Source organism: Labrus bergylta, chromosome 21 (assembly GCF_963930695.1).
Source record: "Labrus bergylta chromosome 21, fLabBer1.1, whole genome shotgun sequence".
NCBI lineage: Eukaryota > Metazoa > Chordata > Actinopteri > Labriformes > Labridae > Labrus > Labrus bergylta.
The window spans coordinates 1,839,006-1,866,850 of record NC_089215.1 but is presented as its reverse complement, the minus strand read 5'-3'; the positions used below and the strand labels follow the sequence as shown (position 1 = coordinate 1,866,850).

The 27,845-nt window shown below is 42.4% G+C and overlaps 2 protein-coding genes across 4 annotated transcripts; both read left to right on the top strand.

Moving 5' to 3' along the window:
- The first annotated feature begins 1,568 nt into the window (after window positions 1–1,568).
- On the top strand, window positions 1,569–15,341 carry LOC109996406 (mitogen-activated protein kinase kinase kinase 14). Of its 3 annotated transcripts, none has more exons than XM_065949650.1 (15): window positions 1,569–1,726; window positions 3,801–4,085; window positions 5,235–5,310; window positions 5,569–6,376; window positions 7,927–8,058; window positions 8,201–8,330; window positions 8,408–8,536; window positions 9,763–9,867; window positions 10,468–10,631; window positions 10,722–10,872; window positions 11,225–11,803; window positions 14,126–14,232; window positions 14,321–14,435; window positions 14,520–14,620; window positions 14,805–15,341. In XM_065949650.1, the coding sequence occupies exons 2-15, from the start codon at window positions 3,815–3,817 to the stop codon at window positions 14,967–14,969; spliced, it is 3,033 nt and encodes a 1,010-aa protein (XP_065805722.1). In that variant the 5' UTR covers window positions 1,569–1,726; window positions 3,801–3,814; the 3' UTR covers window positions 14,970–15,341. The 3 variants fall into 3 exon arrangements, with proteins under 3 accessions (XP_065805722.1, XP_065805721.1, XP_020506175.3); XM_065949649.1 differs by having other exon boundaries at window positions 7,924–8,058; XM_020650519.3 differs by lacking the exon at window positions 5,235–5,310 and having other exon boundaries at window positions 7,924–8,058.
- A 1,041-nt stretch (window positions 15,342–16,382) lies between these two features.
- On the top strand, window positions 16,383–27,400 carry arf2b (ADP-ribosylation factor 2b). The gene is made up of 5 exons (XM_020650520.3): window positions 16,383–16,506; window positions 19,192–19,349; window positions 20,822–20,932; window positions 25,206–25,330; window positions 25,423–27,400. Exons 2-5 carry the CDS (start codon window positions 19,202–19,204, stop codon window positions 25,582–25,584), a joined length of 546 nt encoding a protein of 181 aa, XP_020506176.1. The 5' UTR covers window positions 16,383–16,506; window positions 19,192–19,201; the 3' UTR covers window positions 25,585–27,400.
- The last annotated feature ends 445 nt before the right edge of the window (window positions 27,401–27,845 follow it).

Genomic DNA, 27,845 nt, shown 5'->3' with positions numbered 1-27,845 from the left:
TCAAAATAAAATTTGTTTTGTTATATGGTGCTTTACTTGCTGTTTGAATTCAACCCTGCTTTTATTTTGAAACAAAGTCAGAACCTTCTGGTAGTTCAGAGGTTACGCCACATCAACAAAACCACAAACAGGAAGTGGTTACAGATCAAAAACTATGATGATCATCGTTCATTTATCGATCAATCGAACTCCAGGTGTCAGTTTTCGGTGAGAGGCGGAGACCTGGAGAAGCCGTGTAACCTCTGTGAGGAGGATTTTCAGCTCTATGTTTAGCAGACCTGACCCACCAACAGCAGAGAGGACTGAAGTGACAAAAAGACTTTGACGTGTGCAAAAAGAAAAAACCTCCTGCTCAGCCTCACTATTGGTCAGCAGCTGATCCAGTTCAGATGTTACCAGGGAGGAGAGGGACCTCCACCCTAAAACACACACACACACACACACACACACACACACACACACACACACACTCAACACTCCCTCCTCTGGTATTTAGTTAATTCCCAACAGGAATGTGTAGATTCAGTCGTCGTCAAGTCGAGCAACAAATGTGCTGCTGGAAGGATGGACGGCTGCCAATCAACAGCGGACATTATCTGTGTGTTCTCAAAGTGACTAAACATGCATCACTATTATCTGATCAGAAATGTGAAAAAAAAAACATATCGATAAAGATAAGAGACGCTCTGTTGTGCCATCACATCTGGACACGCCCCTTAAAGGCTTTATATGTGGTTTTCACACTTAAATGTAGAAATCAAGTATATCCTCTGAAAATAACTCTGTGAGTCATGACTGTCTACAATGGGTGTAACACCCGAGTCCCACTGTCTGTGATGTTTTCAGAGTTTTCAGAGTCCTATCTTCAGTTTGTTTACATCGCCCGGACGGCCGGCTGACTCCTCCCCTCGTGTATAAAAGTTGTTTAATTGAGGGACTAGAGAAAAGAAGAATAACATACTGTACTCACTGCTTAACTGTGTTTCTAGATCACGCTCATTTCAGGTAAATTTACATGCAGTGTGAAGATACCAGCATAATAAAGATCGCTAGCATTAGCATGCTAACACAACAATGCAGCGCGAGTTGTTTTGGTTTCATGCTGGTGCTCAAGGGCGACATCTGCTGGATCAAAAAATCAGAAGGACACAATGAAGACAGATAATATAAATGTGTGTGTGCATATACACATGTTCATATGAAGACATAAAACAACACAGGTCATGACAAAGTCTTCTTTAAGTCACCTTCTGCATCATATCTGGTAGTTACTCAAAATTGCCCTTGATAAAGTTTATTCAACTTTCATGTAAAGTTTTGTTTTTACATGAATTAAAATAAACTTTAAAGACACTAAAAGATCCAAACACAGGCGGTGTCACTGAGGTCATGAACAGTATCCGTCCAGAGGCCGCTGTGTGTGTGTGGGTGGTGGTGTTTGGAGGGGCGGTGGGTGTTTGGTGTTTTGCAGGGGGTGGGGGGGGGGCAGCGGGGTGACTGAGGTGTAAGATCTCATAACTCTCACACATGGTCGACCAATCAGCAGAGGCTGCAGGGGGCAGAAAGCCGGTAGGTTACAGACTGTGGCACACATGACTTAGAACGAGCAGAGAGACAGAGAGGCAGGAAACGTCTTCTTCTTCTGTGTTTCTTATAACAGTCTCACCAGAGCGACTTCACCTGAACCTGAGACAGGACACACACCGCTGATCGCCCCCCCCCTCAGGTAATGTGCTCTGTTGGTGTAGAGTTTCACTTTGATGCAACTTTAATCCACAGCGTCAGCCTGACTCCTTTATAACAGGAGGTGTCCTCTTTATCAGGTCAGAGAGGGAAGAGAGGAAGTGAAGTTAGAAATGCATCGTGGGAGACATATGGCGTTGTTTGGGAGATCAGTCTTTCGCACGTCCTGAGAGAACGATTGGGCCTAAAATAAACCCTCAATTAAGTTTCAAGAGGTTAAACTTTACTCCAAAAGTTTTGACTTTGGGAGCATTGACATCTCAAGTGTAGATCTTTTTCTTTCACCTGTCAAACATGTTTCCTGTTTTTAGGTTTAGTTGTGTTTCCTCGAGCTTTAACAGTTCAGCGTCCGCACGTTATCTATGGAAGGTGATTCAGATATTTCCTCGACCATCAGGCCGAGTGTGTGTGTGTGTGTGTGTGTGTGTGTGTGTGTGTGTGTGTGTGTGTGTGTGTGTGTGTGTGTGTGTGTGTGTGGGATAAGGTTGTCAAAATGTCTGATACTTCGATCCTTTTTGGATATCGTGTTTTAAAGCGATCAAATTCAATTATTTTATTGATCGATAGTAAAAGTAACAAAGCTTTTAAAATAAGAAAGGTGTTTAGGAGAGGAATGAGTCAGGCAAACTCCTGCAGACTGTCTTGATTGCACAAAAACAGTTTGTTTCCTGAAACGTTGCCAACATATTTGTGCATTTAAGACAGTTTGCGGAAGTTTGCCTGCAATATTTGGTTGTTAAAAACAAGAAATTTCTCAATGTGGAGTGCATAGGACTTCTTCTTTTGTTGTTGCCATTATCCAAACAGGTATCGATTAGATTTCTAATAGAGTGGTATCATGACAACCTCAGTGTGAGAACTTTAGGACGAGTGTAGTCCTTCTGTGTGTGTGTGTGTGTGTGTGTGTGTGTGTGTGTGTGTGTGTGTGTGCGTGTGTGTGTGTTTTGATCCCTCCAGCGTTTGGCTGTCAACATGCCGAGTTTTGAGGAAGAGAGACTCAGACAGCTGGCCCGCCTCGGTTGGAAAGCATGCGGCGGCTGCTTCTGCGGCTGCGTGCCAAAATCTCTGCGCGCTATTTATACTCACCTTTACCCGGCTTACCGCTGGTGTCTGTTCATTCACGCCCCGCCGACGCAAATGCCATCACATTAAAATGCTGACCAAGAAAATACACTTCCTTTTTTTTTTTTTATCAAGACGATTTTTTGCTTTATAGTTGCTAAAGTTAGTCAGGCATGTCTCCTCGCTTCACTATCTGGTACAGAGTTAAATAAAACAATTTTTTTTAAACTAAACTGGCATCCGATCTTGAGAAAACAATCTGATCAATCCTGAAGACTTTCTTTTATCCTCTGAATTATCATCCTGCTCCACCATTAGTTAAAACAATTCAATTGATTGGATTCATACAGTTTGGTGATCTCACACATTTCAGGATGAGCTGGATATAGCTGTGGGCGGTTGCCTCAAAACCAGAAGGTCAGGGGTTCAATCCCCAGCTCCTGCAGCAACGTGTGTCCTTGGTCAAGACACTTAACCTCAAATTGCTCCACTGTGAATGTGATGAGTTAATACTGATTTCACTTCACAAAGCAGCCACTACTGTGAATGTGTGAATGTGTAGGTGTGACCTTCAGTCATCAAAAAACTAGAAAAGTGCTAAAGTGTGACAGCAGCAGGATGATTGGTTTAGAGAGGTTGTGGCTGAATCTGGTTGGATCATTACTTAAAGAGTGAACACCCCAAATCAGCTGATCACCAGAGCAGAGTGCATCACTGCACATACAAAATGTGTCTTCTAGGTTAGCTTGATGCACCAGCAACCATCCTAAATCTAAAATAATGACAACAAATATGAATAATGTGATCATGGTGTAAAGATGGAAGAAGTCTAACCCGGACCTGAACAGAGAAATAAGCTAGCTGACATGTCAAGGATTTAAAAAATTATGAAAGAATTAAATTAATTCCTCACACACTTCACCTAGAAGACAGATGAAACATCCTCAGATACTGAAGTGTTTTAGACATGTGTGTTTTTTCCTTTTCTCTTCCAGTGCTCTCATCCTTGATGCACAGCGACAGTGACAGAGAAATGGCCATACCGCGGATGTTTAACTCCAACACGCCCTTCATCATCGTCACCGGAGGCTCTGAACTCACGTTTCTTGGCAAAGAGGAGGACTGCGAGGGCTGCGAGGAGGAGAAGGACTCGCTGGTCCAGGCCATCGCCCCCCATCTGAGCCGAGTGATGCAGCACGGCACGGCCAAACACGTGGTCACCGAGGGGCGGGAGGAAGCCGAGGAGGATCACTGTGTGTCCATCGTCGCTCAGGCAGAGAGTAAGGGGGGGGGGGGGGGGGCAACAAATGTAGCATGAGAATCATTACTGTGAGGACAGGACTGAATGACAGCAGGAAAAGAGCTTTGTTTCTGGTGCTATCATAATTCAAAATGAATGCATGCTGGATTTTTTTAAGTATATTTTAGAATCTCTCTTTTTCTGCATCATGAGAACCTGTGTTGCTACATTAGGCATGATGTGCTTTAAGTAAATAATCCAAAACGTGTGATTACTTTAAAGTCTTAAATATAATAGAAATCAAATATATCCTCTGAAAATAACTCTGTGAGTCATGACTGTCTACAATGGGTGTAACACCCGAGTCCCACTGTCTGTGATGTTTTCAGAGTTTTCAGAGTCCTATCTTCAGTTTGTTTACATCGCCAGGACGGCCGGCTGACTCCTCCCCTCGTGTATAAAAGTTGTTTAATTGAGGGACTAGAGAAAAGAAGAATAACATACTGTACTCACTGCTTAACTGTGTTTCTAGATCACGCTCATTTCAGGTCAATTTACATGCAGTGTGAAGATACCAGCATGATAAAGATCACTAGCATTAGCATGCTAACACAACAATGCAGCGCGAGTTGTTTTGGTTTCATGCTGGTGCTCAAGGGCGACATCTGCTGGATCAAAAAAATCACATATAAAGTCTTTAAATGTACTGTAACAAGAAGTGGTCAGTGGATCAGTTGTCTTCATTCAAGTTATCCAATGTGGACGATAAGAGACGCTTTTGATTCCCATTTGTGGAATTCTAGAAATCAGTTGTTTTGGTAGATTCAACATTTAAAGCACTGATGAGGAATGTTTGCTGTTTGGCTTTATTAAGAATTAGATGAGGTGTCTGCAGTGGTCTGGATTTAACAAGTAGATTAGTTTAGCATAAAGATTAGTTTAGCATAAAGACTTGAAACATAACATCAATCACAGGGGCCATGACCAATTGACCTAGCAAGCATGTCTTTGGACTGTGGGAGGAAGCCAGAGTACCTGGAGAGAACCCATGCATGCACAGGGAGAATATGCAAACTACCACACAACCTGTCCAACTGGGATTTGAACCAGGAAGCAACTTAGTGTGAGGCAACAGCACTAACAACTGTACCACTGTTTTGTTCTAATTTGTCACATTTCTGTGTCTCAGGTGAAGACTTTCAGGAGTTCAGCCCCACAAAAACACAGCGCCCTTACTCAAGGTGTCAGTTGCTCAAAAAGCACAGGTACCTGTCAACGCCATCCACAGCGTGTCAGAAATATAACACTGCTGTTATGAGGGCAAATCAAAACTTTAGAGGCCTGATGGGAAGAGCTAAATGCAACCAGTACAGCTCAAAAACTTTGCAAGGGGAACTCAATTGACTTAGTAAAAGTCTTTCAAATTGTCTTCAACATAATTAATTTCATTGTGTGCTAATCCTTCAAACTGTTGTTCATGTGTTAGCACTCCAAACATGACATAATTATCCTCTCATTTGCAGGTTTCTTAACCAGGAAGCTGCTCTTATGAGTGACTCTGAGGATGAAGATGTGGACGTCGACGTGGCTGCCAAACTCCCGCACTACCACCTCCAGAGGAAACAGCGCAGGAAGTCGGGGGGACAGATCCCGGAGGTGGGGGAAGAACCTCCGATTATCCGCGGCCTTTGGGTGCAGGAGATTGATTGGCTTAAGTCGGCAGAGATCATCCCGCCTCCTCCTCAGTTTACGGACTCCTGTAGTCATGGAGACGAGCGGCTCTGTGCGCATGAAGGCTGCGGCTGTGCAGATGTGTCTCCATCGGAGGACAGATCAGGAGACGCAGAGGACTCGTCCACCAGCGAGCACAGAGCATGCTCGGACTCTGACTGCGGCCTGGAGCGGGACTCTGAATCCATCTGCACTCATGAGAGCGAGTCAGACTCGTCCTGCGGTGCGGACGACGTCACACACGCAGCAGACAGTTTAGGGGTTGAAGCCAGGAGCTCAAAGTTGACATTTGACCTCATGAATGTGTCCGGCTTTAACTCTTACTCCCACACTGAGTGGGATTCTGACTCCACAGGGCGTGTGCAAAGCCTGCTGGGAATGTCAGACTCCACAGAGTCGCTCAGCTCTGTGAATATTTCCCAGAATGCCTTTGGTTTTGATGACATGAGTGATAGTGACACAGTTTTGGATTTCCTCAGAGGCAGAGTGACACAGATGCCGAAGCTCTCTGTTTCACCTTTCTTCGTGGATTTAATAAAACAGACTCTGAATGGCTGGAGGAGCAGAAAACCAGGAAATGAAGGGCTTATATTTGACCATGTAAGACGTTTAGATAATTTGTATCTAAACTGTCTGGTTATAAAAAAGTCTGCATAGTAAGCCACAGTCCTCAAACTCTACTCTTGACGAGTTGGGAAGGTTTAAAACAATGAAAACAAACATCACAATCACTGATGTAAGCCATAATCAGAAAGAGAACTCCGGTAATTTAGTTGAACTCTTAAATGGGATGCCACAGGGCTCAGAAGAGGAAAATTAAAGTTTAAAAAAACAGGTTGAAATTGAGGCCGCTGAGGTCAAGATGTTTTCATCCCTATTATGCAACAAGCGCCAACATTTTCCATAAAGCATTCAGTAACCCTTTCTATTTATATATTGTCATGTTAGCATGCTAATGTTAGCGCTCTTTAGTTAGCTTCACCTTGCATATAAAATGACAGAGATCTAAAAACTCTTACTAACATCCAAATAATCAGTGAGTATGTTCTTCTTCTTCTCTCTAGTTCTTGACTAAAACAGCTTTTATGCACAAGGGGAGGAGCCGGCCGTCCCGTCCATGTAAACACGGCTCTGACAACAACACAGCCAGCGGGACTCGAGCTTCTCCCTCATTGTAGACAGTCATGACTCAGAGACACATTTACACAGGAGAGACTGGATTTCTGCTTTATCTATGTGTATAATATCACACATTCTGCCTTGCACGCAAACTCCTGCACGGTCTAAATTGCAAAAATACATTCATTTGCAAAGTTTTGGTCTCAACACGTTGCCAGTTAGTTCATTGCAATTAGGACTTTATTTATAAACCTGTCTTATGAAATAGAAATGATATGTAAAGAAAAATACTTGCAGCCTTTCCAACACCTTATAGTTGGTTTTAACACAGGTCGCTTCTTCTGAAAGGGCAAATAGCCAGATTTTTGTGGTGGCACCTGGGGTGGCCTATCAGATTTCTCAGGGGGGGCCCATGCCACCCCTGGCCATTCATTCAAACACGGAATAACGAATATGCACACGCACATGCAAAGAAAAACTTCCACAGGGGCTAGATCAAAAACCAAACTGAAGGCAAAAATCAAATAAGGCTCCACACATTGTTTTTAAAAGCATCCCAGTTAATTTTAAAGATTTATTTTTGGGCTTTTCATGCCTTTATTGTAGAGACAGGACAGTGGATAGAGTCTGAAATCAGGGAAAGAGACATGCGGGAAAGGAGCCACAGGTTGGATTTGAACCTGGGCTGCCCGCTCGGAGGACCACAGCCTCCATACATGGTGGGCGCGCACTACCAGCGCCCCACATCTCAGCTAATTTAATTGAAAAAACAACGATTTGATCTCACAGATCTTCTTCAGTCAAAATGTTATTGGAAGCTTTTAATACAGCTTACAGATCCTTTTTTGATTCTTGCCTCAGTTTTATACAGAAAACAATAAACAGCATCAAATGAACCCTAACCCTTGGTAAATGTACTACACCTGCTGTGACATCACCGATTGAGTTATTAACCCTTTTACTGCTGCTCTTTTTCTCTCAGCCTGGTCCTCATTTATTCTGGTGCTGCGTACTTTTGTCCCCCACAGCAGCTTCAGCCCGACAACTGTCAGTACAGAGAGGGAGAGGAGTACTGTGTTCTTCATCACATACAGAATGGCTCATACGGTGACGTGTTCTGCGTTCAGGACAAAAAGTCGGGGTTCAAATGTGCTGCCAAGAGGGTAAGCCAAGGAACAATGAGTCATTTATGAGAAGATAAAAAAAACACCCAAAACAAATTCAGTACACTTCTGGTCCTGAGCAGTGAAATCATGTTTGAGTTACTGAGATGTTTTTGTGCACATTGTTGTCCGCTGATCTCAGATCCCTCTGAGTCACTTCAGCAGCGAGGAGGTGAGCACGTGGAGCACTCTGAACTGTCCTCGTGTTGTCGAGCTGTTTGGGGCTGTGAGGGAGGGGATCAACGTCGTGCTCTTCATGGATTTGAAGCCAGGTACAGTTGAGGTGGAAAGTGACTTAACTTAAGTACACGTAAAACAACAAATAACAGTTTTATCTAAACCTCCTCAGCATGTTTGGCTCAGCTCCTAAAAGAGATGGATATGCTGCCTGAGGATTTGGCCCTGCACTACCTTCATCAGACACTGGGGGCGCTAGAACACCTTCACCACAGAGGGGTCCTTCACCTGGATGTCAAAGGTACTGTCTTGTTGTAGAGAACATCCTTTTTTCTGAGTGTGTATGAGGGAGGGATTCTCCAGTGTTTAGCAGCAACGTAAAATGTTTCCCTTTTAGCATCTTTCAGCTGTTTGTTTTGGTTTTAAAGCCTCAACTTTCCTCCAATTTCGTTTCCTCTCAGCGTTGTTTCCAGTAGACGCAGCTCAGATAAACTTCTCTACATAATCTGCTCAAAATTGACATCTAGCTTGTGATCACAGTGTCAGCCACAAAAGAGAGGTGGAGACCCAAATGGAGCTAAAAGAATGTGAACACTAGCCTGAAAGGGAGCGTCAGTTGCATTGTTCGTTGTCGCTTGTAAACATAACATTCAAACTGGGGCTAATCTCCCTAGAAGTGCACACCCACTGCAGGGCGTAATGTGTGTGTTTAATGCTTGTACCTATACGGCAAGCTACCTTACAATATTACATTTGTTGTATTGGAAAAGCTGATAATTTAGCAAGCTAGCACAAGCTATCCGCCAATGTTTGGCACTTCCCTGTCCAACAGAAAGCATGCGCAGGATCACCCGCTTTACCTTACTATGATTGTATTTCCTCTTCTTTGCCACAAACTCTGCGTCTGCAATATTCACAGTTTTGAATCACGTCCAATCGCTGAATATTATTCAATCCTAAACTCACCTGAGTGCTGTCATTGGCTGGAGGAAACTCATCCACTTCCTGCCCAGAAAAATTGCGAGTCACCGCGATTTGATATCATCCTGGGAGGTAGGGAGCCCAGTGAAGCCTCCAGCTGCTGGGGTTACCGTCAGATAGCATCCTCAGTGTTTGGTACCTAATCCTAAACTGACAAGTCGCCCCTAAACCTCTGTGTACAATCCCTGCTGAGAGGTTTGAGTAGAGGAGGGGTTCACCCAAATTAGGCCCGTCTTTTACCTCAGAGCTTTCTGTGAGCACTCAGCCAAAAAACATCAAATTAACCCGTCTCATCCTATCATGTCCTTATAAAAAAAGGTGGATAAAAGAGTGTGTTTGCTTTATTTTTAGGGATGTTACCTTGTGTCACCTCCAGATGGCTGTTCAGAGGCTGCTCAGGCATCATACCCCCCCCCCCCTTCCCCGTGGACGCATCAGTCTGAGAGCCTCTGACAGCCCCCCTGGTTTCTCACTCATCTGTTTCATAATGAACAGGGAATGAAAACAAGCCGTCTCTCTAAATCCTGTGTGTTGATTTAATTCCAGTTGACAATGTGCTGCTGTCTGCAGACTGCAGGGACACATTCCTCTGCGACTTTGGTCTCTCAGAGACTTTGGATGACAGTGGATGGAGCAGCAGGGCGTTCAGGGGTAAGTAAGGTCTAAAAAAGGCAACACAAAACTGGGACAAGATTGAAAATACATCTACTTACTATTCATTGATTATAATATCGGACCAGGTTACTTAAATACATTAGAATAAAGAGAAGACAGCCTATTCCTACAACAACATGTACTTTTGATTAAATGTTTACTTTTTTTACTGGAGGAAATAAGCAGCTTGAGTTGTATTCCGGTCCCCACTTCTCCTCAGGAGTTACAGGAGTCCAGCTACAGACTGTCTAATTTATGACGCACACATTTATGCCTTTTAATCTTGGCTTCAAGTAACTTGAACGGCTATCCCACTACTCAGAAATCCATGAACGATGCTACGGCAACCCTTTTAGTACTTTTACCAAAACACAAAATGTGAATTAATAAGCCTCAATGTAGCGCACTAAACCGTAGATATAAACAAGAGGATCTCTGTGGGTTTCTAGGAAGTGTATCACATGTTTAAAAAAATATATTGAAACAAGTACAGAAAGAATCAGCATGATCATATGCCTGAGCCATGGGAAGAGATGGTGTTGTTATAAAGAGCTAAAAGACAAGAAATTGAAATGAATTCATTGTTTGTCGACGTAGGAGCTGCCTTCCCCGGCACAGAGAGCCACATGGCCCCCGAGGTGGCACGAGGGGATGGACTGTGTGCCAAAGCCGACGTGTGGAGCAGCTGCTGTATGCTTCTGCACATGCTCAATGGTTGCCAACCGTGGATACGCTACTACTCCCACCCACTTTGTCTGCAGGTGAGAATCCTCTTTATTGTTATTGTTAATACTTTCACAGTGTAATGCATTAAAGTGTTCACACATTTTTTTTGTATCTGTTTTTTTCAGATTGTCAACGAGCCTCCGCCGCTGTGGGAGGTGCCATCCAACTGTAACAACTTCACAGCCAAAGTGTTCAGGGCCGGACTCCAGAAAGAGCCAGACAGAAGAGCATCAGCAAAGGAGCTGAGGAAGAAAACCACCAAGGCCCTCAGAGCTGGTCAGTGTGATACATTTGGGAGGATGAGCTATTTTATAAAAAAAAAATTATTCTATGAGATAATTAATAAAGACTTACTCTTACAAACAGACAATTGGACAAATATGTTACCAATGTATTTGTTCAATTGCTGTTGCTCAATCTATCTTAATATAAAAATCCATCTGAAATGAAACAGGGCCCAAGAATGATCCCTGCGGGACTCCTAACCTAATTTAATCACTCAGCGAGACCTGATTCTTTACATAAACACAGAATAATGTGATTATGAAGAGTGTGAATGAAGTACTTACTGTTTTTGTGACACCATCTGCATCTCTACTGACTCTAAAAATAAATATTTTCTCCACAGTTGGAGGTCTGAGTCCCTGGTCCATTAGAAGTGCCTGTGAAAAGCTTTTTCATGGCAAGCACCAAAATGAAGACAACCCATGCTCTTTGTCAGCCGGGATCCCCGCCATCCCAACGAAACCATCAGCACCTGGGATGTACTGGGTGAGCCCTTGGAGAACCACAGCAGTGGACGAGGACAGCAATAACTCACAATATGGTGAATTGGATGACGACTTTGATCCAGAGGCTGATTCTTTAACGAGAGAATGGGACTCTCAGCCGAAAACACTGCAGGATGATTATGCTGCTGGGGAAAAGGACTGGGACTCATGCTCTGACTCAGAGGAGGACATATACATGGGAGAGGAGGAATATGATCAGGAAAATCGTCTGAAAACTGACGGGGACTATGAGGGGGATTGGGAAGAGGAAGGAGACGAAGAGGAGGAGTATGATGATGATGAAGAAGATTGGGACTCTTCTATATCTACTGAGTATCTCCGTGCTCTCAAAGGCCTTTTCCCTTTGCTGCAAAAAGGCCAAATGACAAATGATGATTCATGGGGATCAGAGCCAGAGCTGGAATACCTTCGGGATGGTGAGTCAGAAAAACGCTGTGTTATGAAAACTGCTCAGCAGGGGTCAAACAGGCTTGTTTACAAATCTGTTGACCGGCTACAAGTCTCGAATATCTTTCAAACATCTGGTCCAGCTACATTTCTGTATAGCTGTTTCCTGATATGCAATCCTGAACATTTCTAGATTACTTAAGGAAGACTGTCCCTGATATCCTCCTGATCACAGTTTAATTACGGCATGGAGATTGCAATGGTCACGTGCAGACAGTCTATGGTTGTGCCCCAATTGCAGGGAATAAACGTCACCACCCCCTCCCACTCACTCGAGGTGAATTCTCCCGTTTATATCCTGTTGGGTTCTCACATCAGCTCAGTCGCAGTTCATGCATAATATTACGAGGCTGGCAGGAGTAACTCTGGATTTATGGTGCTATCCAACCATATGTCTAGCTACTGAAGTTCCTGCATTTTGAAGTTAGAGTTTCGACTTCAGCGGCCGTTCCTGAGGAAGTATCCAACAAAATTTCTGACTTCCCAGATCGAAACGATCGCACCAAAAGTCGGCTGTTTGTGTTCACACATTCAGCTTACCCTTACAAGGCTTCTGAGTTATTGTAGAGCTTTTTCTCTCTGCTGCACATTTAAAAACATTTTAAAGGATTGGTTCGATATTTTCCAAGTCTTTTAGATAGAAAAACTCCATCAGTTTTACTCTTTGAATCCGTCTGAAGTAGTAGTACTGCACTGAGAAAATGTTTTGACACCAGAAGCTACATATGTCATGTTTTCATTCATTGACTCAAGTGATGTCATATGAGTCAGCATCAGGTTGGTTCTGAAGTGTTCTTAAATACAAAATACTAAGGTGTGGCGTCTAAAGGTACTGAGCTTACCAAACCTTTGCAGCTCACTGCTTGTCTCTGCTCGAGGCTATATTAGCCACGAGCATAACAACTTCTGGCGGTTGAGTTGCATTGTGGGTAAAGGTATGCACCTGTTTTGACAAGGAAGAAGAATGATATTGTTGGATGTGCTGCTTCTTTCATGACTCATCTCAACCGTCGTCATAAATCAAACAATGTCATCGGAATGCTAAACCGGTTGGACGCTCTCTCGGTACAATATTAACATCACAAGTGGGAGTCATGGGCTGCTGTATTCATTTCACCAGTCAACACGGGCTGCTTGGAAAGCCACAGAGGATTTGAAACCACAGTTCTTCTGTCAGATATGACACGCATGTTATGAATAAATTAGGAGTCGAAGAATACAGCAGCTGTAATGTACACCGAGTCGGGACGAACATGCTGATCCACTGAAAACAAACAAGCCCTGCATGTTAGTGTCACAGCCTTTAAAACAATGTGAAAGGCATGACTATACCGAAGATAATACACCATACTTAATATATTTATTATTCAAAGTCAGCCTATCTCTATGGATTGCTGGGAATGTTGAAGGTATTGCAAAAGCTGTTAAGACATTCCTGAAGCAATCCTTTTGGAGCCAAAGTGACTAAAAGGTGGAACTACCAAAATATGAATACTGCCATAGAGAGACATGATGCTAAAAATGCAATTACAACTTATTAAATGGGTTATGAGTTTCAGATATTGATTGCTTAAACTAGGGGCGGACACAGGTTTATTTGAATGGGGTGGCCAAACTGGGGCACCAGTATGCTGGGGATGCAATGGAGTATGTGACAGACATACGCACACAATTAAATCCTTTTATTAACCCATTCTGTCTCCACTGATCGTTTCTACTTTCATTGCTAACATTCAAGTATTTAAATGATGTTATATTCCAGTAGTTTATAGTTTATTTAACTTTAAAAAGTAACACAACTCATGGGCAAACATATAATTCTTCCATGGTTAATCCTTGAACAACTCAAAAAGTAGATGTTTGTTTACAGTCACAATTTAAAGCACTAACAAAAAGGAGATGTTCTTCATTGAAATTAAAAGAAAGATGGCCGTCTGTTGCAACACAGCTCAAGTCCCACCTCTGACAAGGCACTCAATCATAGTTTAGGATTTGGAGGCGACCGATTAAATTTCAAGGGAGGCCTGGATCTACCCGTTTCAAACAGCGAGAGTTACTGAATCAGACGGCCTGAGAATTTTTACCTTATTAAGGATCATATTAAGACCCTCGGGTGCTCATTAATGAAGACAACAATGGACGGTCAAATACCAGACAATTTAATTAAGGTATCAGTTCAGTAAGGCAATCATTGATTTGAAGAGGAACCTCATTTAAAAAACATCACTAGTGTTGTCCCTTTGAGGGAATGAAAGCATGCTGTTAATTCTTACATGTTTTTCTCTCAATAGATGTAGCTAAAGGCACCATAATCCAGACCCCGTCCCCTGAACCTCGAGATGACCCTCCGTCCTGTTTCAGCTGCTCTGACTCGTCACAGCTGGATGCCTCAGACAAGGTGTGAATCTATAAATGCAGTGTGCATGTGCCTAACATTTAAATTCAATGAAAGAGACAAAATCAAAATCTTTTTCTTTATTTCTTAGGATCACTCCTCAGACGATCTGAGCTCTGGAGTCTTCTCCTCATGTAACAGTCAGACAGACGGACACATGGAGTGGTTAGCCTCTGCAAACCAGGCCCCCACACACTGCTTTGATGGTGAGACGCCGGGCTGTGCCACCGTGTTATGTAATGCTTGTTTACCGCTGTTTTCATGACTTACTGCTCTGATGCTCCGTGCAGGTGTTGACATCTGGATTGAGAACGTGCAGGGCGAGTGTCTGAGGATCCGAGAACGTCGGCAGGTCAAAGTGGGACATGTTGCTATTGGAATCAGTGATCAGGTAAAGGGGTCATTAAACTGATGATGCAGCACATTTCAAGGGTGACCTACCATATGTTTTCTACTGTTTGAAACACTAAATCCATAACTACAGTCCTGAGATAAACGTACCGCAGTAAAATCAAATATGAGTTTTTATACTCATCCTCCAGTAATCCACATAAATGATCTAATCCATCATCCAGGTTTCAGGGAAAGCCTTCACCTTGGAGACCCTGGACAGAAAGACGGTGTCCTTTGAAGAAGAAATCAGAGAGTCGGGTCTGTGGCTGCGCTGCGTTCCTGCTCCTGACAGATGTCAGCGCTGGAGGTGGAGAGTCAAAGACAGCAAACTGGAGCTTCGAGAATGACATAAATGTTTGTTTTCTTTATTTTTTTTGCACTAACTTTAGGTAATAATTGTTCTTTGACTATGTCGATTTTTAACGTGTTTATGAAGGCCAGAATGAATTGCTGCTGATTTGAGGGAGTTTTTTTGTTATGAATCTTTAGTTTTTCTCTGTATTTTTATTGTAAAACAACATATCTCTACATGTGTTTGTTCCCTCCATGGTCTGGAAACCAGAGTGTGTCATGTTTATCGCTGCTGTTTGAGGTTCTGAATGAGAGAAGCTGTTGAAAAACTGTGTCATCGTACAACATGAGCCTTGATGACTTTAATACTTGAATGTCAGACATTTTATAAATTAATTAAAAAATGACCTCCAAGACAAAGAAGCTTCCTTATTTTTGCCGACTCTGCTTGTTTTTCAATCCTTCATTCATTCATACTGTGAGTGGAGGACAGCCGGTGGAGTAAGGACACCATTGATCACGACACACGAGATGATGAATGTCCCTTTTGTACCGCTGCAGACTATGAACAGACCTGTAGCCTTCAGGACAGATTTCAACCCCTTTAACAAAACTGCTTTGAAAAGTTTATTTCAGATTGGTTACCTGGTTTTATTTCAATCATGACAAACACATGCATGTTGCATATCTACATGAAGTTTGGAATATTTTGTATGTACATTTTTCAAAGAGATGTAAAAATATAATGGGTCTGCTCCTTTGTAAAGTGTCTCAGGATAATTGGCGCTATACAAATAATGACTGATTGGTTGATAGAGCTTATATGCTGCATGCATGCTTGGATATTGCTGGCCTATATACCAGCCAGAACAACGACCAGAGTACCAAACTCCATTCGAGTCCCTTTGCACCTTTAAAGAAAAGCTAAAGACCAACTCTTTATGAACACCTACGACCTTAATGATGATGGTGATGATTTAAATATGATGTTGATGATGTTTTTTTTTTTTGATAACGACGATTTTAGGATGGTTAATTGACAATTCTAATTCATTAATAATGTGAAGCAGTTTCAAAAGGGTGCTAAAAACAGTCAATGGGGGTTGCGTCTTAAAACATTTACCTTGATGAATAAAGAATTTCCCAATAATAAATTATGTATTCAACAGAGGTTTAATGTTTTGAGCTCCAATAATGTCAATTCTGATAAAGAGGGACAGAGAAAACATTATTTTATTCCAGCCAATCAAACATTTCACACCAAAAGGTAGTGCTGTGAGGAAAAACGATACCTGACGTAACTTGTGTACGGTTCACTTCCTCGACATTTTGTGCTATGTGCAAACAGGAACCTGCTGATGCTGTGATTGGACAGCGGGTCTGCATGGGGCGGTATATTAGTTACACTATCTGCGCCGTGATTGGACGGTGCGCCAACAAGGGCGGGTTATTAGGCGCGCCAGCTGTGCCGTGATTGGACCTGATTTGATAGTGGGAAGTGCCCGTGCACCGGTGTCTCCCTGGCTGCGCAAGACGCCATTTTGGAGTGACAGTGAAAGATAACGGAAAGATCGAGAAGCTGTCTTTCTAAAGGTAACATCCGACACAAACACGACGGTTTCTTCGCTCTGTATTGTCAAAGTTGTGCCCGCGGAGTGTTTGCTGTGTGCGGTCCGCGTCGTTTCCCGCGGTGTTAAACGTGACGTCACGGTGTTCGCTCTGTACTGTGACGCGGCATTTAGCTAACCGTTAGCCTAATGCTAACGCAGCTCCCGTAGCGATCAGATGAAAGCTGTCACTGTCGGGGTGTTTTTTTTTTTTTTTTTTTTACATAATACTGAGTTAAAATCGAACAGAATGTCGACGTGATTCAACATTTTATCACGTGTGGTAACTATGTGTCAGTAAGTGTTGTTAAAGGCTGCGCTGCTGTCGACGTTTAACGATCGGGAAATTGTGTCGCCAGTTACTGGAAAGCTAACTGAAGCTAACATGCTAACTGAAGCTAACATGCTAACTGAAGCTAACATGCTAACTGAAGCTAACATGCTAACTGAAGCTAACATGCTAACTGAAGCTAGCATGCTAACTGAATCTAACAGGCTAACTGAAGCTAGCATGCTAACTGAAGCTAACATGCTAAATGAAGCTAACATGCTAACAGGCTGAAGCATCCGCCCTAAGTAAAGAAAGCGGTCACCAGCTTCCCGATTATTCCCCTTTCCGTCCGAAACAGGCAACTTATCTTGACATATTTAATCACTGCTGCTCATCATTTCACCGCCCTGAATGGGATATAACATTAAAATCATTTTGTCGGCCCTTTTTTTTTTTTTTTTTTGGATAAGGTCGAGATGTTGTTAGCATGCTAGCGAGTTAGCGTCTTGTGACAGTAACATTATCCCCGCCGCACAGTGCACAGGATGGAGGGTTTCCAGCTGGAACAGGCCTCTCTTATCGGCTCAGCCCTTCAGTTTATCCGGGTTAACAACGAAGCCGACTCTGGATGCATGATTGTTAGCTGCTAAGGAAGATTTTTAAGTCGAAATATGGAGCAGTAAAGCGGCTGTGAGGTGAATTACATGTTAGATAATGTCTGATGTTGTTGACGGTTTGGAGCTGCCTGGTAACGTATATAACCTTAAACTGTAACCTAAATGTTTAATCATTATCTACACACACGAACTACAGGAATTATTTAACTGTAAGCTCGACAGTTAGGGGCTTAAACATTTATAATATTTAACATATCCAAGAAAAACACAACCAATATGCATCATTAATAATCTTCTAAACATGTGAGTTATCCACATGAACAGACCCTGAGGTAACAAGATCATATGAGATCATAGCTTCTTATTTTGCATCTTAGATAAAAAGAGCTAATGAACCATAAATTAACCAAAAAGTCAACTAGACTGACAGGAAGAGATGACGTTTTATCTGTTTAATCACAGGGGAACATATTATTTGATAAAAGCGATATTTGTTTTGTAAATTACACGATAAGATTAATATTCTTAAATTGTGAGTGACAATAACAGGGTTCTTCACTGTGTGTGCTGAACAATGTCAGGTGTTTTTGTGGGGGGTAAAGCAGACGCTTTTATCCAAAGCGACGTACATCAGAGAGTAAGAACAACACAAGCAAGGATCTAGAAAAAAAGGGAACAATGTGAGTAAGAGCAAACGATCAGCTTTGAGTCTGATTGGACACACAGGTGCTGACAGGAAGTGACCAGAGGCAAAGCACAACATTGAGGGCAGTTCTTGAGAGCTCTAATCAGTATAGAAACCATCTTACAAGTCGTCGTTATCAAACAAAAACCATCGTCATTACCATCATCATCATCAATAATATGGAGACCATCATCATTAAGTTAGTAGGTATTCATGAAAGAGCTGGGTCTTTAGCTTTTAGCTCTGCGACAGTGTAAAAAAATGTAGATACAGTTGTTGTTCGGTAAGATGATCGTAAACCTTCTAGAGATTGTAATACGGGGAAACACTAAAATGACAGGCCATAATGGATTTAATCAAAAAAATTGACTTCTGGGAGGCATTGGTGGCCTAGTGGTTGGTGCATGGACCCCTTGTGCGGAGGTTGAGGCCCTCCGGGCAGGCGGCCCTGGTTAGGGTCTCTGTCCACTGTCCTATCTCTAACTGAAGGCACAAAAAAAATGTCCAAAAATAAACAAAAAATGTAATTTCTCGGTAGAATTACTCTCGACTCTGGATGTTGTCAATTATACTAAAATGACATTTTTTTCAGAATAAAATATGCACAAGAATTGGTTGCATGGATTTCATTTCAATATATGTAGTACTTGGCGTATATTAAAAAATGGTCAGTAACATCGCCGTTGTAGTTCTACTGTTTAGTAAATTGCTCCGGACGCTCAGCTCACGCTAGCTCCGTGTCAATGGATGGGTACTGTTGGGCACTTAATGTAGCGGCCTCTTCCATCAGTGTGTGAATGTGGGGTGGACGAGTGAATGTGACAGGTAGCGTAAAAGCCCTTTTGAGTTGTCATAATACGAGAGAATGAGTCAATTTACACACGGCCGATCATGTTGCATTAACTGCGCCCTCTTCATTAAGCAAAAAGCCTTTTACTCAACTAGATATTATTATTTCATCAACCTGTTTCATTTTTCTGTAAAGATTTTTGGAACGTTTAAGTTGGTGCTGGATATCTTGATTATTTCTACTCCATCAACACTTCAAACACGACTCTCCTCTTAACCCTGTTTTTCTTTCTCTCTTTACCTTCACAGCTTCGTCACCATGGGGAATGTATTCGCAAACTTATTCAAGGGCCTGTTTGGCAAAAAAGAGATGAGGATCCTCATGGTCGGGCTTGATGCTGCTGGAAAAACTACCATCCTATACAAACTGAAGCTTGGAGAGATAGTCACCACCATTCCCACCATTGGTATTTATGTCTATATTTTAATCTTAGCTGGATGGATGAAGTTTATTGAAACTGTGTAATTGTGATGTTACAGCAGCAAATATATACATCCAGAATTTAGTTTAACAAATGTTATGACTTGGGAGTGTAAAGGGCCGAGTATCTTCTGAATGCTTTTGATACTTATGCCCATACATTGGCAAACCTTTTTTTTATTTGTGTCACCTTGTGTTAAAGTCACATTATTTAGTTATCAAGTGAGCGCTGTATTAAAAACTACCAGGGGGAACAAGAGATAAAACGCATCCTGAAGTGGGAACAATTGTTACTTCAAACCAAGAACTTTTTGATCCAAAGTTGCCCACACAAGATAAAAAATCTCACGAGATTCGATGTCGTCTTTCACTATCTGATCATTTAAATAGTTGTGTTGTTGACAGAAAGCGTTCAGGTTTGATGCCCAGTCCTGTTAAGGACATCTCATGTGCAGGGTTCAGTTTTTATAGATGATTTTATCATTTGCATTTAGGCAAAAAAAAATACCTCAAAACTATTAATAGCTCAGGCTTTTATTTACATTAGTCTATATTTGGGACAGGCGTCGATACGAGATGGGCCTTTAATGATTTATTTTTCTTTTTTTTAGAGTATTTAAATTTGTACAAAATTATGGTATTAATAATCAAATTAAATTGCAATTCAGGGATTGATCTAACTGTGAGACAGCCCATCTGAACCAACATACTGCGCTGTGGGGGAGAGGGAGACACCCTTGTTAAATATTTTTGATCCGCAAACTATTCAAACACTACACTTATAGGGACCTCTAATAGGGCCCGACCGATGAGTGACATAAACACAACTTTTAAACATCGTAATCCTCTCCAGAGGGAGAGATGCCATGTCCTTAATCGATTGATCTATAGATGGGAAAACAAAGCTTGTTTGGTAGACCCAAAAACTGTCATCAGTATGTTGAGATGTGAATTAATTAATTACAGAACAGACACTATGACTGTCACTGATAATGAGTCATACAAAACTTCACATATCTGTTGAAGTTGTTGCAACATTGTGCAGCTCTGTTTTTCATCTAACACATTGGTGAAACAGTTAAATGTTGTCTTTAACAGGATAGATTTGATTTAGGAGAGTTCTTATGAAGCTTAAGGCACTTCATGATAAACATCAGGAACTAGGTTATTAAAACAAATAACTTCAGAGATAAATAATCTGGGGCAGTTGACAGTTTAATAACGTTGTTTATGAGCTCATAAAAAGAACAAAATCCAGGTTTGATATCTGGCCTTGATCTCAAACACGCTTATTGAACTACTATACTAAAAGCAAGTTTATGTAAATACAAGAGCTCATACTGCGTTTGTTTTGGTGCTTTCTTTTTTCATCCCAAATGTTGACTCACTATCAAAAACTTGATTTGTTTTACATTTCTGTGTCAGCTTGTGACTAATCTATGTCTCTCTTCTGTCCAGGTTTTAATGTTGAAACTGTAGAATACAAGAACATCAGCTTCACAGTGTGGGACGTGGGCGGTCAGGACAAGATCAGGCCGCTGTGGCGCCACTACTTCCAGAACACTCAAGGTGAGGGGGACTTTATCCCAGCTGGCGGTGTCAGTGAAAATGAAAGGTCACACATTATGTAAAATATACTTTACTGTGTTGTTAGAATACTAATGTGTCTCAAGCCTTTCTGCAAAAGCCCATCCTCTCCGTCTTTTGTCTACTGCGCTTTTCAGAAAATGTGTGCTCAAACAGGCCGTTCGGAGATTTTTCTCTTTGTGACGTCACAAAGGGCAGTAGCCCCTCCCCCAGGTGGGTGACACTCCCACAGCTAGGTGTTTGTTCTGCCCTCAATAATAGGGCATGGAGCGAGAAAGCAAGAGTACACCAAGCCCTTCCAGGGGGGTGTGTGGTCAGACACAGCCCATTTACATATTTAAAGCTACAGACACAGAAACAGTCTGTTCTGAGCAAGGCTTATAGAGGGGTTTATAGGCATGATCAAATACAGGATCAGAGTGGATTTAGAACAAGAAACTTCACACACATGTTTTGGGCAGCTCTGAGACTTATTGAAACGGGTAAAAAGGAGTATGATATGTGACCTTTAACACCTATAGGTGGCCTCACTGGAAGTTGCTCTTAATGCTAGTCAACCAATGACTCATGCACCATTGTTCAATCCTCAAAGGGTGTATCGTGTGACTCCTACTGTTTCCTGGAATTGAATTAATCAGAAAATGCAAAGGGACTGCAGGATGGCTTTTAGCAACATGCTCAGTTTGAGTAGCTTCAAAATGAGTTTATACAAACAGAAATCTACCTTTGGGGTTTTTTTTCTTGCATGCAACAGACAAACATCCAGCTGCAGTAAACATCACATCCCCACACTGAGCATCCAAGTGTGAAATTGAAGCGAGAATCCTTTTTGGTTGCGACTGAAAGATACAGAATTATTAATCAAAAAAAAAAAAAGGGCCCAAGAGTATCTCAGAAGCAACACGTCTTATTTCAGGGTTAAAGGGGTTGCTTTCCCCAGAATGTAAATACGCTCACTCCTTTTTACATGCGCAGACTTACTGTCTTGAAAATATCCCAACCCTTTACCTCCAGGTTTCTCCAGCCTGGGGATTTGAGGAGACGTAATTGCTCCTGGAATAAATCTGAGGATAACAAGGTGATTAAATGGATTTAAAAAAATAAGTCAAAACGTCCTCCAATTCAGGCCGACAAAAGTTCATGAAATTAAAAGAAATGCAGAAGAAGAAAACACCCTTTGATTTCATGGGAAACGCCTTTGTTGCAAGAGGTCACAGCCTGAACGGTTCTGAGGCGTATGAAACAGGGGAACAGTATTCTTGTACTGAAGTCTCTTTTCTGTGCACCGAGCAGTATTTGTCTTTCAGTTTCAGGGAGGGTCTTTTCAAACTGTACAGTCCTGTCCCTAAAGGAGTGTCAAATCTTATCACTATATCTTTAAAGGCTATAAATGCAGTTTAACTGTAGAGATTACCTGATCATAGGTAGGACAATCCCCCTCTACTTTGTAAAGTCAGTGATGCCTTTGTGTCAGTGACGTTCTGCTCACTGCAGAGGGGTCGGTAATTTAACAGACAATGAGACAGTCGTGCTGCGGGGAGCCGTGCTGCAGTAACCAGAGCCAACTCCTCGACAGGCTGCTGCTTCTAGATGTTTACTGCAATGTAAGCTACAGGGATGATACAGACTCCACAATCGTACACTGATCTGACTTTAAGATCCTCATAGTTCACTCACTTCAGCCGTGAGGAGTTCAAAGATGTCCCACAACCATCCTTTTTCTTTCGTCTCACATATTTTCTGCTTTTCGATTATGACATTAATCAACTCAAATGATTGAACGGTGGATCGCTGCAGAGGTAACAGCTGCCAGTCACCGATGTCAAAGCAGGTTTTTCACGTTGTGATGCAAATTTTAAAACTCAGCATTTCCCAGTCATTACAGTCTTTGATATCATCTGACTCTTTAGTCTACTTTTCTCAAGATGCTGAGTTTCATCATTTATAGGAGGAGTGAGTCTCAAAAAGACTTGGCAGCCCTGAGATATATTTTCAGCCGCTTCAAAGATTCTTATGTTCATTCAAAATGAGGCCGAGTCCATCCTGCTAACTGGATGTTTTTTGTTATTTCTGAGACGCCAACAGTGACCCTCTTCTATATTCCACTCAGGATGAAACGGGCCTGTGCTGCGCAGACGGCAGTGATTGGAACTGTTTAGAATACCGTCATATAGCGGTCCGCTTCCTTGTTTGAGCATGGTTGCGGTCACATCTTCCGGGCACAGTACCTGAGTACAGTACGTTTGTATTCACACTGATCAAATGAACCGGACTTTGGGGTAAAGCGACAAGCTTTCACCGTAAGAAACACAAGTATACAAGCGAAACGGTAAGCACTAAGGAGGAAGAGTGTTTAAAAATCAAGATGAAAACAAGCAAGGGCAGAACTAAGTAAAAGCAGAACGTCTGCAGTCTATCATGGTAAGGACAGCACATTAAGCCGGTGTGCAGCAGCTGTTGTGACTTTGTTTTTTTTCCGTGCAGGTTGCACAGAAACTTATGTTCCTCCCTCCTTTTTGCCAGTGAGAATAGAAAATCGAGGCTTAAAACCTCAGCCAGTTAAAGTCGTCATCCCTAAAGGCTGTGGTACCCTCGTGATGAAACATGTTTTTTGGGGGAAAGTGAGAAAATAAAAAAAAATCCTTTTTTAAATTAAGCAAATCTAAATGCAAACTCCTAAAATAAGAAGTCGGCTGGCGCTAGAACAAATGTGTCTCAGCATAGTTTTATCTTCACTTCTCTATTTTTCTGTTTATTCAGCGTGTTCCAGCTTTACACCAAAAGGCACATCGAGCTATTTTACTGTCACAGGCCAATTTCCAAAGCTGTAAAAAAATTACGAGAGTTGTTATGGAGCATCCTGTCGAGGTTGTGATAATAAAACTCAGCCGAAGCTCTAAGTCGGTGTTTCTGTCATCCCGATGTTCAGATTGAATCACTGTGTTCTTAATTTTTGAGGCCTTTTAGTGTCACTCATGAAAATAGAGAAGCTAAATGACAACATCTTAAACGACCAATAGGAGCCGTCTCTTTCAAAGACTTAACCGGGGACTTGGTGGAGGCTTGAGGGAAGGCGGCTGTCAAAGTGTCCTGACTACCGCTATGTAATTATGCGATGTGAAAGCTGGGATCATGGCGTGCAGTCTGAGTGACGCTGCGACAGAACAAGATACTGTAAAGTAATGTGGAGGACAAACATGCGGTGCTAGTGTTCTTAATGCTCATCCATCTCATGTTAGAAACTCAATCATTGCAGACGACGCAAACAATTGAACTTAAACAAGATCAGCTGTGACTGTTTATTTATTTATTTTTTATATGGTGACCATGGTGGGAAGATTGTAGTTGTTGACTACGTTCAAAAAGATGAGAAGATGTTCTCCTGAATGTTGGGCTTAGAAGCCATATTTTGTATTCTTACCTCTGTTGACTATTTGTTTAGTTTTGCTCCTTTATATGTTTGATTCCCGGTAATTAGCAGTGGGCGTGGCTTTACCTCCATTTTACCTGTTCGATTGTGTGGCGGGAGGCGAGACAAAGAGGGTGAGCGAGTTTGCATATTTTCAGTTGCTCATTATCGTCACTTATCTTTAGTTGAATAAATCAACCAACTTATCTGGACTTGAAATTTTATTTTCATATGAATGAGTCACAGGTACCGGCCCATTTAATCTCTGTGCGGCATTTTCCAATCTTAACCACCACATTGGGCGTCACACTTTCTTGTTGCATACAAGTTTGTCCTTCATAAATCTTAAAAACTGGAAGAAAAACACCCCTGTTCATTGTGACATAAAGTTGGCTTGAACATCGGTGTGAAATGCTGGGTAGGATAATACAATCTTCATGGTTGACCTACTTCTTCAAAGACCTGCAGCAAACGACATATTGGAGGTCATCTTTCAGCGCTCTTCTGCACTTCACTGCATCCTGATACCCGAGTTGATTGCCTGCATTTCTCTGAGCTCATATTTAGTGATGTATTCAATTAGACAACTTTCATGTTAGGCTGCACGGAGCTGCCTTCCCACAGTCTGAATGTAAAGTTGTGACTTCTGTCGGGTCACGGAGACTTAATTTAGCAGTCGGCGCGGTTTGTACAGAATTGACTATTGATCCGAGTCGAAGCTTTTGATCTGGCAGAGGAGACGTCACTCTGGAACTTAAAAAAACCATCTCCATGTCTCAACTAAATGCTGAGACGCAGCTATGTGGTCGTCTGTTAGTCCTAACGGTGAGCTGTTTGTGTGTGCAGGGCTTATCTTTGTGGTGGACAGCAACGACAGGGAGAGAGTGAACGAGGCGAGGGAGGAGCTGTCCAGAATGCTTGCTGAGGACGAGCTCAGAGACGCTGTGCTGCTTGTTTTTGCAAATAAACAGGTGAGCTGAGTTTTCTTTTCATTATGAAGAGGTTTTTGTTCCTCATCAGATATCAAACCTGCATGTTGACCGACATTATCTTCTCCTCCCAGGATCTCCCCAATGCCATGAACGCTGCAGAGATCACAGACAAGTTGGGCTTGCACGCCCTCCGCCAGCGCAGCTGGTACATCCAGGCCACCTGCGCCACCAGCGGGGACGGCTTGTACGAGGGCCTGGACTGGCTCTCCAACCAGCTGAAGAACCAGAAATGATCCATTCCACCAGTTTTGATTTTTGTTTGTTGTTTATTTTTTCTGTTTCAACACAGCGGCAGCACCGGATCCAGACCCCCTCGCTCCCATCTAACCCAAACCTCGACCCGAGCTCTTTCTTTCAAGAACTTCCTCCATTCCCTCCTCCTGCTTTTCCCCCTCGTCAGTACTCTTTGGGGCTCTAGCCTGTGCTGCTTGTGTGTGTGCGTGTGGGCGTGCGTGTGTGTGTGCGTGTGTTCCTCGTGTGTTCAGCGAGTGTGTGTGGGTGTGAAGGCGTCTCTGTGTATGTTGGCTGGGATTGGGAGTAACCCTGGCGTGCCTTTTACACACCTCCTGTGGAATCAGCAGTCTGGTTTTCAAGCCCCTCTCTCCATCCACCAAACTCAGCCCCCGCCCCACTCAGCCTGCCCCCACTCCAAGTCTTGCACGGCCCCCTTCTCCCCCCCCCACCCTTACTCTCCAGAGGAAGCATGGTTTTCATACGGCAAAGAAAGAGCAAGGGTGCACGCTCTCCCTACCTCCTCTCCCCCTGCCCCCCCTGCGCTCCCTTTAGTGTATATCTGTGTTAAGTAGAAACGTTCACCTCATGTAGACTGAATGCTAAATGTTCATTTTAAACCTTTTTTTTGATTTTCAAAACCTCAAACCCACCAGTAAGAGATTCAGCAAATTGCATCTTAACCTGTATCAGGTCGAAGCAAATCAAAAACTAGAAGAAAAAAAGGACAAAAAAACAACAACGCCCATCCTCGTTCATTCTGGTGTCATCTGAAAATCATGCTGTTTGTTTTATTCTTATTATATCGGACTGTAACAGAATATTCTGACTGAACACTACCTTTGGCCCCCCCTCACCCCCCTCCCCCTCCCAACTAAGCGAGACTGAAGCACAAGGCAAGCCAACAATCTATAAAAATGTAATCAACTTAAAACAAATTAGAACCTGCGAGTATATGCAATTGAAATCTTTTTTGGTATTTGATGTTTAATTCCCTGGATTAAAATTTAGAAAAACACCTTCAGTATCCAAATCATTCTGACAGTGTTCCTACTCCACAAACAAAAACAACAAAAGGTGTTTGGGCATTTCACAGACATCAGACGGTTAACTGACGCAGGTGTCCCGATTACATTCACGAGCTTCACATGTTATTCCTTTAAGAGATGTTACATGTGTGTGTTTTTTTTTCTGTAACTAGTTTTAGCATTTCTATTTGTACTTTTGACTGCTGAACCAAATGCATCCGAGCAGTATGACAAATCCTGTATTCGAGACGTAGAGAGTCCTCCAGGGCCCGCTTTTGTTTTTGACTGAACGGTCCTTTTTTTCCTCCCAAACGGTTGGCTGTTTTACTCTTTAAAAAAAAAAAAAAACAATGTGAAAGCATCCACATGTCTAAGTTGTTCCTGGTTGGGATGAAGGATTGGCACCAAATATGAAGGCTCTTTAACTGTGAATGGAAGAGAGAGGAAAAGCTAGTTGTAATGTCCGGGTGTTTACAGGCTACTACTACTACACATCACAGCCCTGCATTCTTCATGACTGTAAAGACAAACATAGCAAAGCTCTCTCTCTGTTTTCAGCAGCTCGTCGGCGAGCTGAAGGACTCGGTGGTAGGCCTGTTGAGGGGGTGAAAAAAAAAAAAAAGAAGGGCGTGCAGTTAACTGGTTGCGTGATTCAGCAGGCGTTCTCATTGTGGAACCGTGGGGGTAAAGCTGGCACTTCTGTCAAGAATGATTGTAAATCTGTAAGTTCCCCTGTAAACTGTTTCTGTGGGGATTTCCTGAACACATTAATAAACATGATTTGATCCAACACTCAGAGACTCTTCGTATGTCTGCGTGAGCTCATTTTCTGTCTTAATACTTTGGTTTGAAAAACAAAAACTGGCCGACTGATCGTATAATCTCAGGCTCAACTGTAGAGCTCCATGTAGCTTTATGATTTTCACTTTTTGATTGACTTGTAACCTGGCTTAAAAATGTGTAAATACCAGTTGTCAAGCTATCAAAGCCTCTGTCAGGAATTTTAATCTTGTTAGGAAATCGACAGAATCCAACACACCAAGGAGGTCAGGTGAGCGATCGTCTTTGCAGTGTGTCTAGCTCCGTCGCTAGTCGTTGGCCCCCCGTCGGCCCCTAAGTACTTTTTTCTTTTAAGCTCTGCTACTGCTCTGAGACATCGACTGGTGCAGACTTCTACAAAAAAAGACATCGTGAAACAATCAAAATAAAAAAGATACAAGAAGGAAAAGGAGAGA